The sequence below is a fragment of the Cydia fagiglandana genome, chromosome 8, assembly GCF_963556715.1.
Source record: "Cydia fagiglandana chromosome 8, ilCydFagi1.1, whole genome shotgun sequence".
NCBI lineage: Eukaryota > Metazoa > Arthropoda > Insecta > Lepidoptera > Tortricidae > Cydia > Cydia fagiglandana.
Window position 1 is genome coordinate 5,555,658 of NC_085939.1, and position 23,114 is coordinate 5,578,771.

General features: G+C 38.3%; 3 protein-coding genes across 3 annotated transcripts in view; all 3 read right to left on the bottom strand.

Annotated features, from left to right (window-relative positions):
* LOC134666539 (chromatin-remodeling complex ATPase chain Iswi) overlaps positions 1-14,563 on the bottom strand; it is a 34,844-nt gene extending 20,281 nt beyond the window's left edge. Inside the window, exons 1-11 of the mRNA XM_063523732.1 lie at positions 14,332-14,563; positions 14,001-14,224; positions 13,545-13,802; positions 13,089-13,212; positions 11,932-12,219; positions 10,947-11,160; positions 9,942-10,213; positions 9,391-9,618; positions 8,511-8,756; positions 8,147-8,252; positions 770-915 (exon numbers count right to left, since the gene is read on the bottom strand). Coding sequence (XP_063379802.1) covers positions 770-915; positions 8,147-8,252; positions 8,511-8,756; positions 9,391-9,618; positions 9,942-10,213; positions 10,947-11,160; positions 11,932-12,219; positions 13,089-13,212; positions 13,545-13,802; positions 14,001-14,224; positions 14,332-14,382 — 2,157 coding nt within the window. The 5' untranslated portion in view covers positions 14,383-14,563. The remainder of the gene's footprint in view (positions 1-769; positions 916-8,146; positions 8,253-8,510; positions 8,757-9,390; positions 9,619-9,941; positions 10,214-10,946; positions 11,161-11,931; positions 12,220-13,088; positions 13,213-13,544; positions 13,803-14,000; positions 14,225-14,331) is intronic.
* Positions 14,564-15,778: 1,215 nt separating this feature from the next.
* On the bottom strand, positions 15,779-18,445 carry LOC134666515 (uncharacterized). The gene is made up of 3 exons (XM_063523703.1): positions 16,685-18,445; positions 16,335-16,555; positions 15,779-15,885 (listed from the first exon to the last, which is right to left on the bottom strand). The coding sequence occupies exons 1-3, from the start codon at positions 18,297-18,299 to the stop codon at positions 15,784-15,786; spliced, it is 1,938 nt and encodes a 645-aa protein (XP_063379773.1). The 5' UTR covers positions 18,300-18,445; the 3' UTR covers positions 15,779-15,783.
* A 1,256-nt stretch (positions 18,446-19,701) lies between these two features.
* Positions 19,702-22,016, bottom strand: LOC134667005 (uncharacterized). Its single transcript, XM_063524313.1, has 3 exons — positions 21,746-22,016; positions 20,672-20,901; positions 19,702-20,287 (listed from the first exon to the last, which is right to left on the bottom strand). The coding sequence occupies exons 1-3, from the start codon at positions 21,864-21,866 to the stop codon at positions 19,901-19,903; spliced, it is 738 nt and encodes a 245-aa protein (XP_063380383.1). The 5' UTR covers positions 21,867-22,016; the 3' UTR covers positions 19,702-19,900.
* Between the last annotated feature and the right edge of the window lie 1,098 nt (positions 22,017-23,114).

Here is a 23,114-nt window from a genome sequence, read left to right on the forward strand (position 1 = left end):
AGTTTTGCCATGTCCGTCCGAGGATTTGCTTCGTGATCGTTAGTGCTAGAAAGCTTCAATTGGCTTGTTTCTCTCTGATTTGTTAGGAGGGGCCAATAGCTGTAGCAGTCGCCCTAGCAGCCGTTCAAGATCTATTGTGACGGACGGGTAACTACGGAACCCTACACTCTGCATGGCCCAACGTGCTCTCGGCCGATTTATTATACTAACAAATTGGTTTGCCCGAGTACAGTAAGAACGATGTCGCGATAGAACACCGTCGCGTAGCATAATAACCTCCTGAGTCTTAATGTACATTACAATGTACATATTCATGCAATCTAATTTGAACTTTTCATGAACCAAATAAAGTAGCATTTCTTTTGTTTCATTGCTTTTTAAAACAAACGAAGTTCGTTCCAATTTACATATAGAACAAGGTTCAAATTTAAAAAAATTAAAACTATCTATGGTGGGTCTTACGAGGATAAGGATAAGAGCTGTTTTGGACGGCGCGCGAACTCGCATGCGATTTTAGTTACATTGCAGACTATTGGTTACGTCCAATTCAACCGACCGATCATAAACTGTAATGTAATGAAACTCGCATGCGAGTTCTCGCATCGTCTAAGGGCCAGTTGCACCAACCACATTTGACAGACTGATCAACGGCAGCCAACGCGCCCCGGCGCTTTACTATGAAACTTTCGCGAAAATTTAGCGAACTCTTTAACGATACGCACAGTTTGGTGCAACCGACCCTATATGTGCCCTAAAGAGGCGTACTCACCTGCACCTTGGGCGCCTTGGGCTCGGAGACGCGCAGCGCCTCGCGGAAGTATGCGTCGACGGCGTAGTTGGCCTTGCGCTCGCGCTTGGGCGGCTCGATCCAGCTGCCCATCGGCAGGATCTTCTGCTTCTCGCGGTAGTCCTCGCCTGCCAACACACGCCAAATTAAGCACTATTCATTAAGGCAGCGGTCGGCAACCTTTTAGCAGCCAAGGGCCACATAGTAGTTAAGGAAGTTGAAACGGGCCGCGCTTTTGTTAAGGCGCGGTGTGTAGTAAAATGCGCTTTTTTGTAACCATATTTACAGACTTTTACAAGGATTTCATGCATTATTTTCTAGTATGTATAACTTTAGTCCTTGAACTACGTTATTGCTTGTCAGAAACACAACGGCTCATTATTTTCTCGATAGAATCTTAAGTTGAAAACATGCTTAAAGCTGTCTTTTGATCCATATTTTAGAAGTACTACGACGAAAATGGATATGAAACTTACCTCATTCGATAGCTTTTAAGTAAATCTTCGTTTTTGCTGGTCCTTTTATCGATACGTTAATCTTTTCATTCATAATTTTATGAATTCAACTTTTACCTACTAAATTACACCCTACGCGGCAATACCTTGCGCCCATTCCCCGCGCCAGTACGCTCGTGGCCACTGCCAGCGTCGGACCTATGCTAGTTTAGTGGACGTTTCATAAAATGGGTAACCACTGTATAAATATGCAAATATGTTATACACACAATGTTTTTCAACATTCTTACGAAGAAAAGCAAAATAATTCTTAATTACTGTGACATTTCAGACATTCGCCCGTCATATTGTCATTTTATAACAAGTTGGGAAGCAAAGACACACACCCATCTAACCAATCCGGAATTCAGTCACGATTGATAAATTGTGTAAACATATTTTATTAAAGGCTATTTCAAATTGAATCATTTTTAAACATATGTGTACGGGATTCAAATACCTATGTGGGAGTGTTTAGTGTATGGTGGTACCTAACCATTTCACCGCTTTTAGTTTCCGAGTTACCTACATGCGTTTTAAGGGAAGTGGTCGAAAAATGCCTAAAATGGTTTTGTGTTTAATATTAGGTAAGGTAGAAGTACTAGTGCTCGACGCTGCACTAGTATTCGACATGGGTATAGTGTGTAGCTTTCAAATAGAGCTCGACGGCTAATCCTATTGTCTATTGTTAAGTAAAACCGCTCATGCCACGTGCCACAACCACCTGCATAAAAAATACGTACTCCGGTTACTGAGTGCGGCGAGTCGAACGCTACAGAACCAGTCTAAAATGTGTCATCGAGATGACACAAAGGCGCGTTATCGGAGAGCGCACCTACACTGGTTTTTTGAGCGTTGGCCTAGCCGGCGCTCAGGTGCCAAATAAAATAATTAAGACCCTTTTTTGCAGGTAAGTAGCACGTGCGGTTTTACTTAACAATAGACAATAGGATTAGCCGTTGAGCGCTATTTGAAAGCTACACACTATACTTTATGTCAAAGTAATATAGGTTAAATTTGAACGGCGACGATCTTTCTGTATTCAAATTTAATTCTTGTCACTTTGACAAAGTGCCCGTGTCGAATACTAGTGCAGCGTTGAGCACTAGTACTTCTACCTTATTTCCGCCAAGTCCGTAGCGTGCTATATGGAAATTTATTCCAAAAAATGCTGTTTTTATATACCACACTGGTGGCAAGCCAGCATACGACCCGCATTCACCATAGCCTATGGACGCCTGCAGCTACGGGGATGTGACACATCATGCCAAATGTTGATTGATTTTATATAAAATAAAAGTCCTAATATAGTACAAAATAAGCTTTTATAACTAATAGTTACTGATTTTTAAAAAGCGCTTTTCATTTAAAAGACATGTCTAGATCGCTTACCTTCTTTCAAGTACTTTCTAATGCTAAAATAACGAACTACAGTATTCTTCCTTATTTTCAATACCTACTTGCCCGATATTGACTTCTAGAATTAGACCAAGTCTGCGACGATTTTGATTGCACACGCAGTGCAAGTGTTAATCATAATTTCATGAAGGTTTGTCGTTCAAAATAACACTTGCACTGCGTGTGCAATCAAAATCGTTGAAGAATTTTCTTGGTCTAACTCTATTCTATTTTTAAGGTAAGTACTTAAGTACTAATTTCTGTCTCATAATAATTGGGTATAATTTGATTAGATTCTTAGTTTGTCGGGGTATACTCTCATATTGTATATAATTTCATTAAGTACTCATTAAATTACGAATTTGCTAATAAACCTTATTCGATATTATTTGCCGGAAAAAATCCCGGAACTGACAAATCAGAATATTCAGAATACCGATGGCGCCAGAATAAGGATGTAGACGTGCTGCGCGGGAATGGTGCGGCGGGGCGCGCGGGGAGCCCGCCCGCCTGTTCTACCACTCGTCTGCTTCACCCCCTCGGAAACGTAAAACTCAACTATAAGAGCGCCTTAATATGTGCGACTTTATCAGACATTGTTGTTTGACAATATTACATCCGCTGCATTAAGAGAACCCATAAATCCGTCGACCAATCCGTCAATCGAGGTCAGGGCAACCGCAGTACCGTCTTTACCATAAGGGCACACGCGGCCCGTGCCCAGGGCCCCCATCCTTAGGGGCCCCGAAGAATAGACAGTAACAATATCTTTGAGTACCCATAGTAAATAGAATATCATAGATAAATTATAGTTAAATTCGTTTTCTTTACTTTCCAAAAGGGCCTCATCTTATGTGCCCAAGGGCCCCAGCATAGTTTAAGACGAAACGGGAGCTGAGCTAAAAGTCAACTTTGAGATTTCAAGCTGAATATACCCGTCGCTCTGACGGGGCGTAACCGCGGCGTGAGAGACTGTATTTGTATGTGTAATGCACGCACACAGATGCGTGCGGTGCGCCCGTACTCGCGCTGGCGTGCACCTCACTGATTGCAATTTGCATTGTCACTTTTCGTTACTGCTACTACTAAGTAGGGTAATTCGCCAGTAACTAGCCACTTTTAATAACTGACCGCCCTAAACTAAAAATGAATCCTATTCACTTATAAACAGAATTCATTTTAGTATAAGGTTTCAATAACTTCAATAACTGGCCACCTTATACTAAAATTAATTCTATTTATAGGTGAATATAATTCATTTTTGGTTTGGGGTGGCCACTGACGAATTACCCTATTGCGATTGAACTTTTTTACTTACCCGGCTTACGTTTACGGAACTCGATATCGAATAGGGTAATTCGCCAGTAACTGGCCGCCCTAAACTAAAAATGAATTCTATTCACCTCTATACAGAATTCATTTTAGTAGGTATAAGGTTTCAATAACTGGCCACCTTATACTAAAATGAATTCTATTTATAGGAGAATAGAATTCATTTTTGGTTTGGCGTGGCCAGTTACTAATAGTGGCCTGTTACTGGCGAATTACCCTATTTATGTACTTAGTGGTTAATACTATACTGCAAAACGTAATTCAAGACCAAAAAAAGTAAGAAATGTTGCCATTTTTTTACTAGCGCGTCTTGTATTTATGTACAAATAAATAAATAAAAGTACTTTTTTAAATAGTAGGAGTAAAATTACTAATGAATAAATTATCTTAGCGTGATTATTTATCAAAAGGAATTTACAATTTTACAAACAAATTATTGCAATGGCAACATTGTCTCACTTTTTTTGGTCTTGAATTACGTTTTACAGTATAGTATCAAGTAAGTATTTTTTTTTTCAATAATGTTCAGAAACGAAGTATAGACATGACAAATATAAATATTAACGTCTTTGTAAGGCAGGATTGGACATTCTATAGAGTAAGAGTAAGTGTATGAAACAACCAATTCAGCTAGGACTAGGGAATGCAATCTAGATCTCGCAATTTCGAGATCTCGCTAGATCTCGCACGTATTTTGGAGTCATCCATTAATTACGTCACACGTTTAGGGGGAGGGAGGGGGTCAAGAAAATGTGACATATTGTGACATGGGGGAGGGGGGAGACACAAACTTTGTGACGTCACTTTAACTTCATCAGTAACCGAAAATTTATTTAAATTATTTAGTTCGCTGTACATTTAAATAACAAGTTATTAAAATGAAAATAGTTTTTAATCGTTTAATTTTCTTTCCTAAGCAGTTTTGGGTTATAAAATTACTAATATTTATATCGTCAAAAATATTTTGATAAAATATTAATAATACTTAGGTACTTACTTAATTCGATTTGGCGATTTCGTAGAAAAAATGTGACGTCACACTAGGGGGGGAGGGGTTTGCCAAATGTGACCAAGTGTGACAAGGTGGGGGGAGGGGTCAAAAAACCTAGAAATTGGTGTGACGTAATTGGGTCAATCAACTATTTCTTGTTGTTATTCTGTCCCATCAGCCAGGAGACAATAGTAGCATAGTTTGTTAGAAGAACTGCCGTACCATGTTCTACAAACATGCTTAGTAGATGTCCCATTATGGAAAGGCCTTATAACTACCAAAAAATCAAGTTTCGTGCAATTAAATACGGAATAACTAGTATTTTAAGAGTGACCCGGGAGACCGTAACCATGGCAACTAGTGACAAGAAAAAGTTGATTCACCCAATTAATGGATGACCCCTTTCGAAATTTAACCACACACACACAGGAAACCTCAGGACACAGGAGGACAGGAAATCTCGATATATGCAATCTCGGTCGAGATCTCGATTAATATTTTCGAGATCTCGAACAAGACTGAAAGTGAAATACTTTGTTTTAAGTAGTATATGAATATGACCTTAGATTCATGTTGTTCAGGCAGTGCTATTATGTGTCCGGCTTTAGCTCTATTATTGTTACGCAGTTTCTAAGTAAAGGTAAATAGTGGTTTAACATCGATAGCATTTCATAGAAGTAAAGTAAAAATTAAAATTGATTTTATGTTAAAAGTCAATTTAATTTGTTGTTGTTATTTTCAAAATATAACACGACTGACGACCGGTCTGGCCTAGTGGGTAGTGACCCTGTCTATGAAGCCGATGGTCCCGGGTTCGAATCCTGGTAAGGGCATTTATTTGTATTATGATACAGATATTTGTTCCTGAGTCATGGTTGTTTTCTATGTATTTAAGTATTTATATATTATATTTATATCGTTGTCTGAGTACCCACAACACAAGCCTTCTTGAGCTTACCGTGGGGCTTAGTCAATTTGTGTAAAAATATCCTATATTATATATTATTTATATTATATAACACGAGGTACCTTAAATAAGTAGTATGTCGGCGGCATATCGTAAAATCGTAATCCTAGGCGTATCATGAAACGCCACCATTTCCTGATCTAATATTAAGCCAGGCATATCACGATCTTCCTTATGAAAGAGACGGCAGATCCATCAGAGCAATGCATTCTTTGATATTCCTAGCTTCATAGCGGGCATTGTAAAATAATTGATCGAGAAATCATATATTTTCAATGATTTTGTAAATGACTACAGTTATGACTACGGTTATTAGAAACCAATTATAGTATGTTTAATATTCTTTCTAATGGTATGCATGACCAATTGATCAGTAAAATAGAACCCGAGAAATAATGATCAGTTGAGGTCGGTCGCCCGCCATTTACGTGACGGAACAAAATTCATCATTAATTTGTTATATAATATCATACAGCAATAAAACTTATGTTTTTGGAAAGCTAATGAAATTTATCGCATACATATTTTATAATAACATTAATTGCGGTAAAGTTATAATTTATTGAGTTAGACGCATGTTTTGTCAGTACTTATGCCATCCATGCACGGTAAAAAATCATATATTTTAAATATTTTGTAAATGACTACAGTTATGACTACGGTTATTATAAAACAACACCTTGAGGTTTGCACAAAATGGCTGGTGTTCGCTAGGCAGATCATGAAATGTCGGCGTTTCATTATATTCCTAGGAATATCTCGATACGCCCGATTTTACGATGTCTATATGTATGGAATTCTTAGAGATTTTTGATTAAAATAACACATTTTTAGTTACTTTGTCAAATTCGATTTCGTCAAGATATTAATCTCGATCCCGAAAATCTGACTGTCGAGATCTCGAAACACCCAATCTCGATTCGGATTTTTCGTGCGAGATCTCGAATCGCCAATCTTGGTGCGAGATTGCATTCCCTAGCTAGGACCTTAAATTGTTCGACAATTACGGAGCGTGACTGTATCTAAAAATTTTGTAAACCCATAACCATGCAATAAAATATTTTTGATTTTGATTTCTAATTTGAAATATTAGAATCAAAAAGTTCAAAATAGATTGTACCTATGTAACTACAAAAATGTGTTCCCTCTCAACGCAAAACCCCTTGTGTCTTAGGAGGATCTAGATATTTTCACACAAGACGGTTTATCGATAACTTCTTACATCACTAGATTATCGACATTAAATGTCGACTATTGCCCATCACTTTTCTGGCTGTGTACGTATTTAGAAACTTGACTCCGCCCCTAAAATTAGTGCGATAGGGACAACTGCAGCTGAGGCGAAAAATCCTGCGTAAAAATGACAAAAATCGAGGTTTCGTACTCCTCTTTTTCCTCCTCCAAAACTTAACCAATCGTAACCAAATTTGGAAATCAAAATGATTATGAAATTATCTGTGTCGGACCGTTTTGCTTTTTCGGCTCATTGATATTAGTTTTGAATACCACGCCTCTCATTGCGGCATAGTCAATTAGGCCATTTCGGCCATTTTTGAAGGGCTCTAGCGCCTTAAAAAACAAAAATATCACAAAAAGCAAAACGGTCCGACACAGATACTGACAATATTAATGTGTTGAAAAAATCATTGCTCTAGCTTCAAAAACCACGGAGGAAAACGAGGAGTACGTTTGTATGGAGGAATGACCACTCCTGTTGGCTCTTAAGACGGCCCTAGGCAACCGAGATATGAGATTTCGCTTACTATAAAATTCAGCGAACGCCCTTTTTTATCCGCCGATTCGATATCAGCGATCAGTGAGTGAGTCAGTGATATCGAATCGGCGGATAAAAAAAATCGAAATGTGGCCTACATTCAAGGTAATTTTTTATCTGACAAATATTGACGGCACGTTTTTGCCTCATGTTTGTTTAAGGGCGTAATATATTCCATCTGTCCAATATCTTGGTCCAGTGTCATTGTCTCACTCTCTCATTAAGCCAATGTGAGACAAAATACACATTGAAAAAAGAAATTGGACAGGAGGAATACCACCATAAGAGATTTGGATACAGCATATTACAGCCTACACTGTTATAGGCTTGAAGCACGGATCGAAATAACTTCTAATATACAGGATAATTAAAATTATTTCATTATGAAGATTTTATACAACACCTTCAAACTGATAAACAGAATCTGTCGTGGCGCCCGGAGTGTCCATGGAGAAAGCCCTTAGTGAAGACTCGCCGAGACTCTCCAACTTTTGCTTCAACTCTTCAGTCTGAAAATAAATTTAATAAATTTTTTCTACTCCCGTACTTTTATTTGTCATTTAAAGGGTTGTGCACATACCTTTAAACCCCTATCTTATAGTTGTCAAGATAAGCCTTTAGTCTATTCCCAAAAAAATTATTTGTGCATACACGCAGTAGTAAGTCGCACGCTCTTACCGCTAGGCCACCAGCGATTTTTTCGCATTTCTTTTTTAATGAAAAACTTAATTCCTTTCATTTAAAATGTTAGCCAAGTTAAAACTTGCCTTAGTTTCTCCTTTAGCCAAAATGGAGTCAATATCCTCATCGGTGATCTCCGAGTCCTTTGAGGAGAAGACGTGGTTGGCGCCGTGTCGGATCATGTTGAGCATCTCGTCCTTGTTGAGCTGGTTCTTCTGGTCGACCAGCCGCCCGGACTGGATCACCAGCTTGTCTAGCCGAAGCTTCACTTCGGCGCGCTCCACGATTTTCTCCTCGACTGTGTTCTCCGTGATGAGGCGGAACACTCGCACCTGGAAATTTGCGCAAAATGGAAAATCTTTTGTGACGTTACTTGGATATTGACAGGCAACTCTTGGCCTAAACCAATGAATCTCTCTATCTCGTGTAATCCGATTGTGAAACTCCTTTTGCTCGTTATATAAAACCAAACTCGTGTTTTAAGGCCTAATTATAGTAATTATGTACAGCTGCATACAATTTTTTTCTGCAACAGCGAAATAACATCATTTTAACATTTAAATGGGGTCAGAATACAAATCTTATGCCTTCTTTACTAATTAAAAACTAACAACTGGCATAAATTTAAATATATAAAAATCCTTAATGATGCAGTATTTTGAATGGTATTTAATAGTTTATATATTCATGGTCAAATTTAGAGGAACGCAAAAAAAGATTTAATAGTTTTAAATTAAGTTTTAGTTATATTTTTTATTTATAAGTTTTCGTTGTGTTTTTATTATGTTGTAAAAATGTTATTAAATAGTTACTGGATTACAACACCTAATTTCAAAATTAGTATTAGTTTGCGTTCCTCAAAATTTTACTATGACCGTAATATAGCAATTTATTGTCGATCCTTGGGAACAACGGGTAATAGAATACCACAGACAGATCAATCCTTAACTGAGAAAACCTAGTTACCTGCTTCTTCTGACCGATCCTGTGCGCTCGGTCCATGGCCTGCAGGTCCATCTGCGGGTTCCAGTCGGAGTCGTATATGATGACGACGTCGGCGGAGGTGAGGTTGATGCCGAGCCCGCCGGCGCGCGTCGACAGCATGAACACGAACTTCTCGCTGCCCTCCGCGTTGTACTCCTCGATCTGACGGTTGCGGTCCTCGTGCGGCGTCTGCCCGTCCAGACGGCAGTACTAGAAATTTTTATGTCTATGTTAGCCGACATACACAACACCTAGATCTAGCTGCACCGACAACAAATGAGAGGACTGACTCTTGAACTGCCGGGAGATTGAACATCACATTTTATTTGCGTGTATTTGACTACTTAACACTCTTTCAAAATGTCCACTAACATCATCAGTAACATTACAGTCCATTTTTGGAACTACCCGACATTCTCAGCTTATTGCCTTCTTGACATTGCAGTTATTACGAAAAACAGTAATTATTTCAAACCAGCTAGCAATGATAGCTTTCATGGCCGACGGAGCTAGGTTCTACTGAGAAAATTTACCTTGTACTGTCTCCAATGGCAATAATCCTCCAGTATATCCAGCATCCTGGTCATCTGCGAGAAGATGAGCACCCTGGAGTCCTGCTCCTGCAGCTTAGGCAGCAGCTTGTCGAGGATGGCGAGCTTGCCGCAGTTGTAGACGAGGTGCTCGTCGGTGGTGTAGGGCGGCCCGGGCTCCGCGCCGTCGAACAGGTACGGGTGGTTGCAGCATTTGCGGAGCTGCATCAGGATGTTCTGCAGACGCATCTTCTCTACCTTGCCGGCGCCGTTCACTGGAAATAGAAAAGTAAATAGGTGGAGGTGGGCTCAGCGGGTGTCCACGCGTACCATCAGACGATTCGTCTACTCGTTTGCCTCCTATATCATAAATAAAGCGCATAGGAAGTCTTAAAGTGTACAAAATAAACAGCATCACTCCTAACTGTACATCGGTGGACCTCATTACAAAAGGCAAATTATGCAGTGTGCAAGTGTGGATGATAGATGACACTTGTAAAATGAATGTACTAAACGATGGCCATAGATAATATAAAAAATCGAGTAACAAAGATTCAAGTAGAATATGCATGCTGTGTTCGCCTGTAATTGGTGGCGCAATCATAATTGAATAGTACGCAAGTGTGTTAGTGCATAAGTTGTTGTTGCCACTGTTGGAGAACCTTAATAATAAAATTTCTAGTTCCTTTTTTAAAGAGACTTCCGCCTGTAATACAAGTTGTAAATCTATTACAAGCCACTGCTCCTAGTGCTCCTGCACTGGCCTAACTCCTTGCTGTTGTGTTAAGTAATTAACAAAACATTTGGCTAACTTTAAACATGTTGCTAGTGACTAAAAACATGTGTTAAACAGTAAAATTAGTTTAGAGTTAGCGTGACTCACTATAGTTTGAATGAAACCAGCCTAACTTGAAATTTCTATAACTAAAACCTTACTTATAAAAATATGAGTGAAAATAGTGTTAGTTTATATCAATATATAGGCTAACTTCTACAAAACCAACTCACCAACATCTATATCCTTCATTAAAACCTTTGTGTACCACTCTCTCTGCATTTTACTCAGACCCACATATACTTTCAACTCCTTCTTAGGTTTCAGTTTTTTCTCCACTTCAGACTTGAGACGCCTGAGCAAGAACGGCCTCAGTACAGCGTGCAGCCGAGACACCAACTGATTGTCACCGAGTGCTGCATTTGTGTTGAACCAAGAGTCAAAGTCCTGTGGAATTAGTAACTATTATGTAACATTTCATATTGATACTAGTATAATACTACATTTCTGGAACATCCATCTATAACAGATAATATGCAAGTTATTTTGATAATCTCTCTAGGCATGATATTAAATGTTTAGTTTGAAATTAGAAGCCACACACATCCATATAGCCAAGCCTAAACCTTTACCTGAATCTTAAGGTGGTATTCAATCTGTCCAATATTATTGTCCAATGTAACTGTGTCTCACTCTCTCATTAAGCAAAATGTGACGCAATACACATTGGGCAAAGAAATTGGACAGGTGGAATACCACCCTCAGCAAGTAACTCATTGGAATGACTCACAAATCTGTACGGAAGTTGCACACCATACCGCTAGGCTGCCAATGCTTCTAAATTCTAATAGAATAATAACCTGAATCTATTGCAAATCAACTTGTCTAGTATTACTCGGGAAATAAAACCAGCATAAGATACTAGAAACTAGGAAAGAACTAAGTAAAAACCGGACAAGTGCAAGTCGGACTCGCCCACCAAGGGTTCCGTAATTTTTAGTATTTGTTGTTATAGCGGCAACAGAAATACATCTGTAAAAATTTCAACTGCCTAGCTATCATGGTTCATGAGTTACAGCCTGGTGACAGACAGACGGAAAGCGGAGTCTTAGTATTAGGGTCCCGTTTTTATCCTTTGGATACGGAACCCTAAAAAATGGAATTCCAATTGTTATCCAAACAGGCTATAATGGGTTGCAAAAGAAAAACCCCACTTACATCAGAACTATTAAAGACATCCGGCAACAAGAAGTTTAGCAGAGCCCACAGTTCATGAAGATTGTTCTGTAGCGGAGTACCAGTTAACAGCAGTCTGTTCATACTCTTAAACTCTCGGAGCAGCTCCGACAGCTTGGACTTCTCATTCTTGATCCTGTGGGCTTCATCAATCACCATGTAGCGCCATGTGAACTTTTTGAATACTGAGCGTTCTCTGATGATCATTTCATATGATGTGATGCACACATCCCAGTTGCCTGGCATGAGGGTTTCACGAATGAATGTGTTCTGTAAAATAATTGTATAAATGTTAGATACTTCCTACTATGGAACAAATAAAACTAATCGAATAAATCCAGTAAATTTAATAAAGCCTCCCGCTTATTTATTTTAAAATTTAATCCAGACAAGGATGGATACATATTATACTTTACAGACTAACATACATGTAAATTTTATAAACTGTATAACTATAAACACTATTTTGGCGACAGAATGGCATAGCTCTGTTGAATCGTCTGCTCTTGTGTCAGATTTGCCAGTTTGCCCCAGAACCTCCAAAACACATATATCATATTTTATATACACCGTGTTTTTTTTTATTTCCGTTAATTGCAAGGGTGCACTCCTGAGCTTAAATCAAGTAACTTTCTCAAAGACACCGATATTCTAATTAACTCCATTTCGGAGATAATCAATTATTTATTTTTTTCTTATAAGGCCTCTACAAGCGTGTACACTTGCCTTAGGCCCGGTTTACATATTTTATTTTTATTTTATTTTATTTTTATTTTTTATTTTTTTTTAATATTGATTAGTGTTTAGAATGAGTTCATACATTTGCTACTAAACTTAAGTACAATCTCGGTCGATCGATGTTCGAAATGACAGTGATATGTCACAGATTTCAATTGTGTGGTTGAGTTAAATGTAATGTCCGTGTTACAACAACGCTATATGCTACACTTAATTACTTTTTATACCTTATTTTTTTTGTAAAAAAAAGAAAAAAAAATTAATTTTTTTGAAAATTAACTATGGTATTTAGTTCTATTAAACGTACTTAACCATACCCCGAAGTGAACGGAATTCAATAAAAACACGGTGTATAAAAAGAATATTGTTTGAAAATAATAGTAAGATATTGGAAACCTTACCCTTGTATCTTGGTCTCCAATTAAACATACAGCTCTCAAAGAAGGACACCATTTCTTGAACTCATTCATCCAATTTGTAAGTGTTGATTTTGGAACAATCACAATATGTGGTCCAGGAATGTTTCTACAATACAAAAGCAAATTAAAACCTAAACCATATTATTCACTCTCCTCTTTACCCTGATTGGTATTACTCTAGGGCTTTTATTTATAGCCTTATTTCAGAATACATTTTTATGTTATATCTACAGTTTTCCTTAATCTACATTCTATGGTAACTGATCCTGTGTGCCTTTGGGCAAAGGCCTCCCCCAATCTTCTCCACTCTTCCTTAGTATGAACTAATCTGGTCCATGTTTTTGTTTGGGCTTTGTGACTTATTGTCTACTAAATCATGCCTACTTAACAATAACTTTTGTTTGAAAGATGAATAAATGTTATTAAAAGAACACTTACTTAAAATTTTTCATATAACCAAGCAGTGATATTGTCTGTAGAGTTTTTCCAAGGCCCATCTCATCGGCAAGAATTCCATTGATTCCGTTTTCGTAAAGTGATATCATCCAATTGAGGCCACGAACTTGGTAATCTCGCATTTCTCCATTCTTAATGTATGGCGGAGAGGACTCAAATCTAAAGATGCTCTTAACCTTTGTGTTAGTCTCTGCAAGCAGCTCTTCATCTTCCTCCTGTTCGGTTTTACGGTGACGATGACTGAAAGAAACATAATTATATTGAATGTATGTTGCTTATAAGAATTGTTCTCCATTATTTTCCAGTAATTGTGATGTATATACTCTGTAATCACACTTTTACTGTCTTCACAATAAATTAAATGGAAAAACCATAGCAGATTTTACTAACAAATGGTATTTTTTATGAATGTTAATGTTAAATTTGATGTTCACTTACTCGCCAGCAGACCCAGATGTATCAAGATCTTTGTTTTTCTTTGGTCTTCCTGCTTTCGCTTTTGGAGGACTGCTTCCAGATTTTGGTGTATTTGTCATAAAATGCGAGAAAATTTCAGTTTGTTTCAACAAAAAGTCGAATCGCTTTGAACGATCAGTTTCTATCTTACTTTCGAAGTCGCCTTCTTTACCTCTCGACGAAGTCGTGTCGCTTGAAGAGCCATTCTACAATAAGAATTGATTTACAAAGCTTAATAATACAAGAACACGAAATAATTATTAAAAAATAGTATTGATGTCAGCACAAAAGCGTAAGTAAAAAAAATGCTTACGGAATTCTCCCCAACATCTGCTACTTCCATGGGTTCTTCGGTTTGTGACATGGTGCCAGAATTGAACAGTTAAACAAGTACAAAATCACGAATTATTCCATAACACTTAATTCGAGAAAACAATTAGCATTATGTTCACGATACAAACGTCGTTGTACCTGCGCCGGTGCCGGTCACAGTCACAGACGAGACAAGACAAGAGCACACCACAAACCACAACCGCACTGCAATGCCGCGAAAAACCGGGTAATGTCATTGTCATTGGTCGTAGAAAAGAAATAAACACACTGCTGTTGCTTGTCTATGGTTTCAAAACCACATCACACGATCGAACAGCCCTCCGAACAGGCCGCGTAGCCAAGATGCCGATCGCTTACGCTCCGTAGCGATCGAAACACAACTGTCACTGTCGCACCAATATGGAAGCGTGATAGAGAGATATAATGCTTTTCGTTGTCGAAGCGATAGCGATTGTAACCTTGGCTAAGCCGGCAGGCCGCGTAGCCAAGATGCTAATCGCTATCGCTCCGTAGCGATCGAAACGCAACTGTCACTGTCACACTCATATGAAGAGTGATAGAGATACATAATGCTTTTCTTTGTCGAAGCGATAGCGATTGTAACCTTGGCTAGGCGGCCAGACCATGAATCTAGTAATAAACTGGATTAGGCATGAGCGGTGGGGGTAACTGACAGAACGAGATAGTGTTACGTATCTTTCAGTAGGAGTAGCAGAGAAAGCGCTATTATTCATAGTGTCGCATTGCGTATGTTTTGTCCCTCACGGAGGCACGCCTATACCACTTCTATAGGATCCTACCTTCTATGGAACAGACCAAGGTCTCTTTATGATCCCCCATTCCCACGGGCGCTTTTACAACGCGAGTTAAAAAAGCGTTTGAATGACACAAATGGATAAAGAATGGATATGTCGGCGGCCGATCGTAATGTTCCTGTCATGGGTCATGGGTATTTATTCACACGACAGCGGTGGCGCTTTTTATCAAACGTTGTCGGATTTTCGACTTTACGCCTTGGTCGTTAAATCGGATTTAGCGTGTGGACGGATTCAAGCGCTTTTTTAAGCCGCGTCGAAAAAGCGCTCGTTGGTAAAAAGAGGCTTTACAAGCGATTTAGATCCTCGCGCGAGCCACGAGACGAGTCGCGCCACGAGACGCGAGTGTAAGCGGTGGGCTCGTGGTTCGTCTCGTGGGTCGTAAGCTCGTCGAGCTAATATAATTTAAACACTAACGGCACGGCATAAGGTTTATAACCGAATGACAAGCCGAACGCAAGTGTGTCGAGGCGAGCCACGAGACGCGCCGCGAGCCGCGAGTCTAAACCGGCTATTAGACCTGCGAGGGAATACGAATTTCTAGGGGTGATGTCTGATTAGGGTTTCATAGTTTACAGATGAAATGGATGATTAAACTATACATATAATAGATCTATTTAGTCCAAAAGTTTATTATTTAAAGCATTATTTATTAATTCATGTAAATAATCACTCTTTTCTCTAGCCGACTGTAGTTTTGAATATTTCTTCCAAGACACCTGTAAATGAACAAAAAATAATCACAATATGACAGGCAATCCAACTCCAACAAATTTTAGACTAAAGATTAAATCAGGGATCGGAATCGGTTTTTTGAAAAAACTTTGAAATAACCAAATATTCCGAAATCTTTTATACTCAAAACGTAGGACTTTGTCGTTTATAGGTAACAACTTCGTATTATTAGATTGCCCGATATCATCATTGGCCTGTCACATCAATAAGATGATGGTTTAAACAGCGTCTATATTAAGAGTGCGGCACTTTCGCAAATGACTATTAAGCCCAATGCGAGAGCGGCAGCCGCGACCGCATAGCTGGCAGGAGAATGCCGTGCCCGATAACTAATGAAATGATTAACATAGAATAAAAAAATCCGTTATTGTTTCCATACAAAAAATATCCGATCCCTGAATTAAGAGGCAACAAAATAATTGATCAGAATTACCAATGCAGCATAATAACCAAGGGCATGAAGATCCCTTAGCTTAGAAAGGAATGGCCCAGTTGGTAATCCAGTATTTTTTATTTCACCATTTCTTCCAGCAATTACAATAACTGTCCATCTATTGTTGTCTGGGGGTTTCCGCAAAATGCCAAAGCTTGCAGTGCTGAAAGCATTTGCAATTGGCAATGGCGTGCCATCATGACTGTCGCAAATGATTATATCTGAAAGATTAAAAACAGAAATATTTTATACAGAACTGAAATACCACCCACCCAAAATACTCCCAATCCTATTAGTTACATCATATGTATATTTTATGTATTTAGTATATATCAAGTTATCCCTCTTACCTCCTCTTTGATGATGGGTCAAGACATGATCACCAATCACATACTCATCACCACCTCTTTTCTCTTTTAATATCCTCATGACATCCAAGAACAGCTTTTCCGAGACATTGTATTGTTTAGGAAAATGTTCACTTGGACAGTAATCTGTGTATTTTTTTGCCAAAATTGTTATTTGTTTTGTAGTTAGAGAATTCATTTGTGTTTCGTTCGTACAATGAATGTCCCTTGCATTCTGGATTGTTAAAATTTCTTTGCCGTAATTGTGACAATACTTTCCATAGGTATTTAATAGAAATTCTGGACTTAACACTTTATTCATGAGGTCCACAGGGTACATGTTGAGCATTCCTAGGAATGAAATAGTACAAGCAAATGATCTACCAAATCGGTTTACCTCCGCCCCACGCTCCACTTTTCTCAATTCATCCATAACTTTTTTAAAAAAGCACTCCTTCGTGTCAGGCCTGTGGTTAAAAGTACCAAAAGTGAATACCAGTCTTTCTAAATCCTTTATCCTGGCTTCTGACATAGAATTTATAACTGATTCTGCAACTTTAGATAAACATTGTTTGTGTAGTGTGAGTGTTGCTGTACCAACTAAAGCAATGTGCACTTTACACATGACGGATAGTCTGGTAGTTTCATGCTGCAGAGCTTCTAGCAACTCGTATATTTTGTTGTTCTCGTCAGATTTCATTGAATAACGAATCACCTTGAGAAGAGCTGCTAGTGTCACCTCATGCACATCAGAAGATTGTTCTATAATTTTGTCTATTATTCTTTCCATCAGTGCCATACTTCTTATAGGTGTTTTACTTTTGAAAAACCCCATAGACATAATGGCCAGTTCATCTATTGAGAACTGTGAAAAATTGTTTTCCAAATGTACTTCTAAGTTGTGCATGTCATGAGGTGATTTACGATTTGCACTTATATAGAACATAGTTTGTACTAGCTGTTGTGGGGTTAACTGCTGCACCTTGTTTGTGATCCTTTGTAAACTTTTCGTAACATAGTCACTTGCTCTAGTCACATTTAATAAATAAAATAAAGACAAAAAAGAAAGCATCTGATCAACAGACCAATCTCTATGCCTTTTCAAACACTCATCATCAAGAGCTGCCCATACTTCTATGTAGTTTCTAGTTCTGATAGATTCCGTTTCTGGCCATTTTACTAGTGAATGAAATAACCCTTTCAGTTCTTCGTCAGTTGCATGCTTAATATTGTCAGTTAGGTTATCTATGAAGCTATCAAATATTTTATTGGATATACATAAACCATGTTCCGAGCAATATGTTCCCAGTGACGGCAAGAGAGCGAAAAGTTCCTGGGGTGACTTTTTACACCAATCTTGCTGAATCAAATGGTTAAATTGGTCTTTTGCCACTGGGACCGTTTGAACTTCCGTTTTTAATTTTGCTGCGTATCCATTGCTTTCCATTATGTTATACGCATATAGGTTTTCGTGCTCCATAAACATTTTAATTCCCATTATTTTAGAAGTGTGCACTTGTTTGTAATCATTTCTTAAACTATTTCGAAACGTTCGTGACACCGGATTCAGACATTGTATGTACTTTATGGTTCGTACAAGTTTACATACGGAATTCATAGTGATTTTTTTACTTTAAACTTCTGGTCTAATATTTTTTATGTCTGTTTAGCAGAAAAGTACAACGTTCTATAAATTCCACATAAATTATGATTTGAACTCATATTCATTCCGTCCGCGTGAGTAGATTGTCAGTGTCACCTGTCAACTGTCATGTCTCTGAGTGGTGTCAAATCAAATGTTTGAGATATTTAATAAAACGACTGCTTACAACTAATGGCCTCTAACATCACTGATAATCGCATGTATTTTACAATACACTGCGGCATTGATGTACATAATAGACTACCGCACCGCACCGCGACCTTAGTGCGATCAAAAGATATGTTTCTCGCTCTAACTTATAGCTGCGTCCTTAACGATGTAGTGCATAATTATTTTCCTTCACATTTTCACGGAAACGAATGAACGTGTCCTGTTATTGCAGTCAGACTGAGGTAGACTGAAGTAGCATGACAAATACGAACGTTTCCGAGAAAATACAATGGAAAACAATTATAATATACACGACACATGTACGTGCGCCGCACCGCAACTTTGGTGCGTTAGTCTGTTATAAGAGCGAGAAAGAGAATTGAAGAGAATATATCAATAACGGCTTTTAGTGGCAAAATTTGGTGACAAACGGTTTTCTCAGGAAGATCATAAAGTTTTGCTTTCTATATTTCGCAGGCAAATTGTAAGAATTTTTCACGTTTGCAAATCGAACTGCGGAGGTGAGTGTAGTGACCATACTTCGATACGCGAAGGCGGAAGGGCGGCTCTTCTATCAGCGCCCGATCCACCCAGAGCGGCTACCGCGAAAACCGAAATTCGCAAATTGCGGGGATCTTTCTCTTTTACTCCAATGAAGGCGTAATTAGAGTGACAGAGAAAAATCCCCGCAATTTGCGAACTTCGATTTTCGCGGTTATAGCCCAGATCTAAAAGCCACCTCCGTCTCCTACGCCCTAAAAGGCCAGATCTGCGAAACCGACACCACACTCGCGTTCGCGGTTCGCGGCTTCGCGCTGCGATTTGCGCATGAGTGTGAGGGGGCTTAATAAGTCTGACGAACTGTAGATTTGATGGACAGCGTTTTTCACAGTTTTGATGTGCAGCGCCACGCGTGGTAAATTAAAGAACTAATTCGACCAAAATGCCGCGGCAAACTACAAACGGCGCTGTTAATGTCATAATCATGAGGTATGTATTACAAATAACAATACAAAATGCGGACTTTTTACAATTTGACTGCAACTTATTATACCCACTCACATGCTTTTGGTAACTGTAGCTACCAGTGGCCCATTTTATAAAGCTACAAGTTACAATTTACAAGCGGAAGTCTCTTTCTAACCCTATGTGTTAGAACGTGACTTTCGCTTGTAAATTGTAACTTGTAGCTTTATAAAATAGGCCACAGCTGTCACCCTTATTTTATTATAATAATAGAGGTCACTGAAAAATATCAAGCATAAACATAACTACGACATGAAAAGAAACGTTTTTGCAGGTGTTCGCATAGTTACGACGAAGCTTTAATTCAATAGCAGTTAATATTATCGTCATCTCATCACTAAAGTAGTAGCTTTTATTTCCTTTAAACGATTTCGAACCATTTAAAATTGGCCTATTATACCAACTGTTGTCATTAAGGAGGTGTATGTTATGTTAGAATTCGGATTATCGGCATACGCAAGGTTTTCGTAGTCATGCGTCGCTTGTATTTCTTCATTACATTGTGCGCAATGCTCGGTATGGTCACAGCATCCAAAATATTGCGGATTCAAGTAATATAGTTTGTCTTCTGTGCGCCCTATCCCCGGTATTGGAATTGGCCGAATCTGATCTTCAACTTCCCTTTTTGATCCCAGATATAAATCCTTGTCGGTCCATCTTAGAGTATTCTGGGCCCGTGATATGGCAGACTTGGTCATTTCGTAAGGCCATTTCGGCGAATTCCTTCTTATCTCCTTAACATGACCACACCAAAGTTGCCAAAATATCTGTTAATTAGGTAAGATTTATTTTAGTGTGGTAAAAAAAATAACGGCACCTATCATGACCATGAGACATATAAGTGAAACTTTGGAGTAGGTGTTTTTAATGTTTCACTGATCAGTGGCCTATTTTATAAAGCTACAAGTTACAATTTTCAAGCGGAAGTTTCTTTCTAACCCTATGTGTTAGAACGAGACTTCCGCTTGTAAATTGTAACTTGTAGCTTTATAAAATAGGCCACAGGTAGGTAACCTGTAAAATTTCTACCGCTTAGTGCGTCAAATGTGAATTTCAGCTGTTTTATTAATACCTACCATAAAGTCGCCTGAGCACATGGCCAATTGCACACATTGAGACTATAAAAACCACAAAACATGAAAAATACTTACTTTTCTTCTGTCAAATTTTCCCAGTTCAAAGTATCTAGTAATCAATCCATTGAAAACCACCTTCAACGCCTGTCTACGTGTGCGCTTAAATACAGCTATTTGTACGGAAGTCAAAGGATAAACGGAGACGACTGAAAAATTGTCTATGTTTGGATCGTCTTCTATAAACCGTTCCTTTTTGCGTTCGGCGTTTTTTTCAGCAGCTATCACAAATTTTTTCGGAGTTATGGCTAGAAAAAATATGACTGATCCGTGAGTGGTCTACGAATTATTAAGGTGCACGTGACTGTTGGGTAAGTATAGGAACTTCGATCGATTTTGAATAAAGCGGTACCTAATTTTAAAAAAATCAAGAGATAGTACATTATTGTCGAGGCTCGGAAGTAGCTACTTGCAGGCTGAGGATTCGTTTTAAACGGACGACCTCGGGAGTCCGTTTAATTGAATCCGAAGCCAGCAAGTAGCCTTCTAGCCGAGTCATATATAGTGCTTTTCTCAAAAATGGTGCAAGAAATATAAATATCATAGAAATAATTTACAAAAGCAACATTCTTACGTATACATTTTCACAGAAAAAAGCCCTCGCCGCCTTTTTATTTTTTTAATAAAAAAATAGAAGTGTATTTTCTGCCGAAAATACGCCAACCTATTTGAGACAGCTAAATAGTCGCGGTACTAATCATCTGTTTGGCTGTTTTAATGGGCCTGTGCTGTGCCTTCATTTGATATGGCCATTTCAACTTTTAAAAAGTTTGGAACTCGACAAATAATGGAATTTGTATGCAACATTGCAGTCCCAAAATCGAGACTGCAATGTTTATAACTTTTTAATTTTTGACTGACCATAAACTACGCGCTTCGCGACCTATTTTTTAGACGGCAAAGTCGACTTTGCCGTCCATTTTTGAGAAAAATTATTTTCATGAGTTTTCAGACACCTTATATTTGCCTTATATGTACTTAACTAGTTAGGTAGGTACCTACGATACGTACATCTCCCACAACTTACGCCTAGGTACATATTAGGTAATATATCATCATAAACACATAGGTATTATACCTATACCTACCTACCTAATATCACTGTATCACAATAAGACCCTGAACGTGTTTCTTCCTCAAAGGGGCTTTCTATTAATACTGTATCTTCAATATTACGCTCTCTTTTGAGCAATAATTTGATAATTCCGTACATGTCGCAACGAACCAAAAAACATGAAATAAACAAAGCCCAGAATAGGACTGAACTATTTTAGATTTTATTACATAAATACCTAAGTGTGACTATAAATATCAAATAAATTATAATGAAATGACACAATCATGTCATTATCGACCTATTGGCAATATAATTATGTCTACAACCTACGCAGTCATTTGAAAACCACACCACGGATCAAAGAGTATATATATAGTAAGTATATCCACGGATCTATAGACATTTTTGACCTTTTTTTTTAATTCTTTATTTTTATAGAGGGTTTTTTTTACAAATGCCACCCTCATAATTTTTGACATCGTTTTCCGTGTCTTTTTTAATGTTTTTAACCGTATTCTGACATTGTCTATCACTTCAACGTATTTATAAGATAAGATAAGACCTTTATTTGCATACCAGTATTTAATCTATTATTAGTAAACAAGGAGAACATAACACTACCTTCGTTAAGATTAGTGAAAGTATTCTATTCAACCTTCTACCCTTGTTCTGCCTGCACGTGGACCTCCGGCCTGTGATCAACGGAAAATACGAATTAAAATTCTATTATCTTTCATCTGTGTGGTAACTTGGTAAGTACTTACCAATGCAATAACTCATATGGAACAAACGCCGTAGATAAGGAGGCAATTATGCTTGTTTACGTAATGATCTCACTTGCTGTCCGCTGTCCGCCCGTCTGGTACGGATTAGCGTATATTATGTGCACTCAGCAAGCGGCCGCACTAATTAATAACGATGTTTACACCGTAAGGAGGTATTTTAAGAGGTTTGAAGTAGGTACTACCTGTCATTAACCCTTATTGTAAATTCACACTAATTATTTGGTTAGTAAAAGTACCTATTGGATTAAAGGACCGTCCAACTCTGATAACGCCCGTTCGTATTTTGCAGTCCGCTATAATCATATAGGTACAATCAAGCGGCCGTTAGCGGCCACTATATGTAACTCAAACGTGGTCAAGTTTATTCATTTGTATTGTAGTCTGCCTCTTTTGCACTCATTAAATGTTCACCATACGTAACGGCTTTCCTTTTGCACACTTCAATTATCTTGAAGCGTAAGCGACATTCTACTTATAAACCTGTGTGTTACCTAGACATATGTATGCCCTTTTTCAGGGCCTGCTATTTAGTATAGGGACCTAATAGGGCATTACAAGAAAAAGCCCTTTCTTTCCTTTTACACATACCACGCAGTAGGTCGTAGTACACGTACAGTTA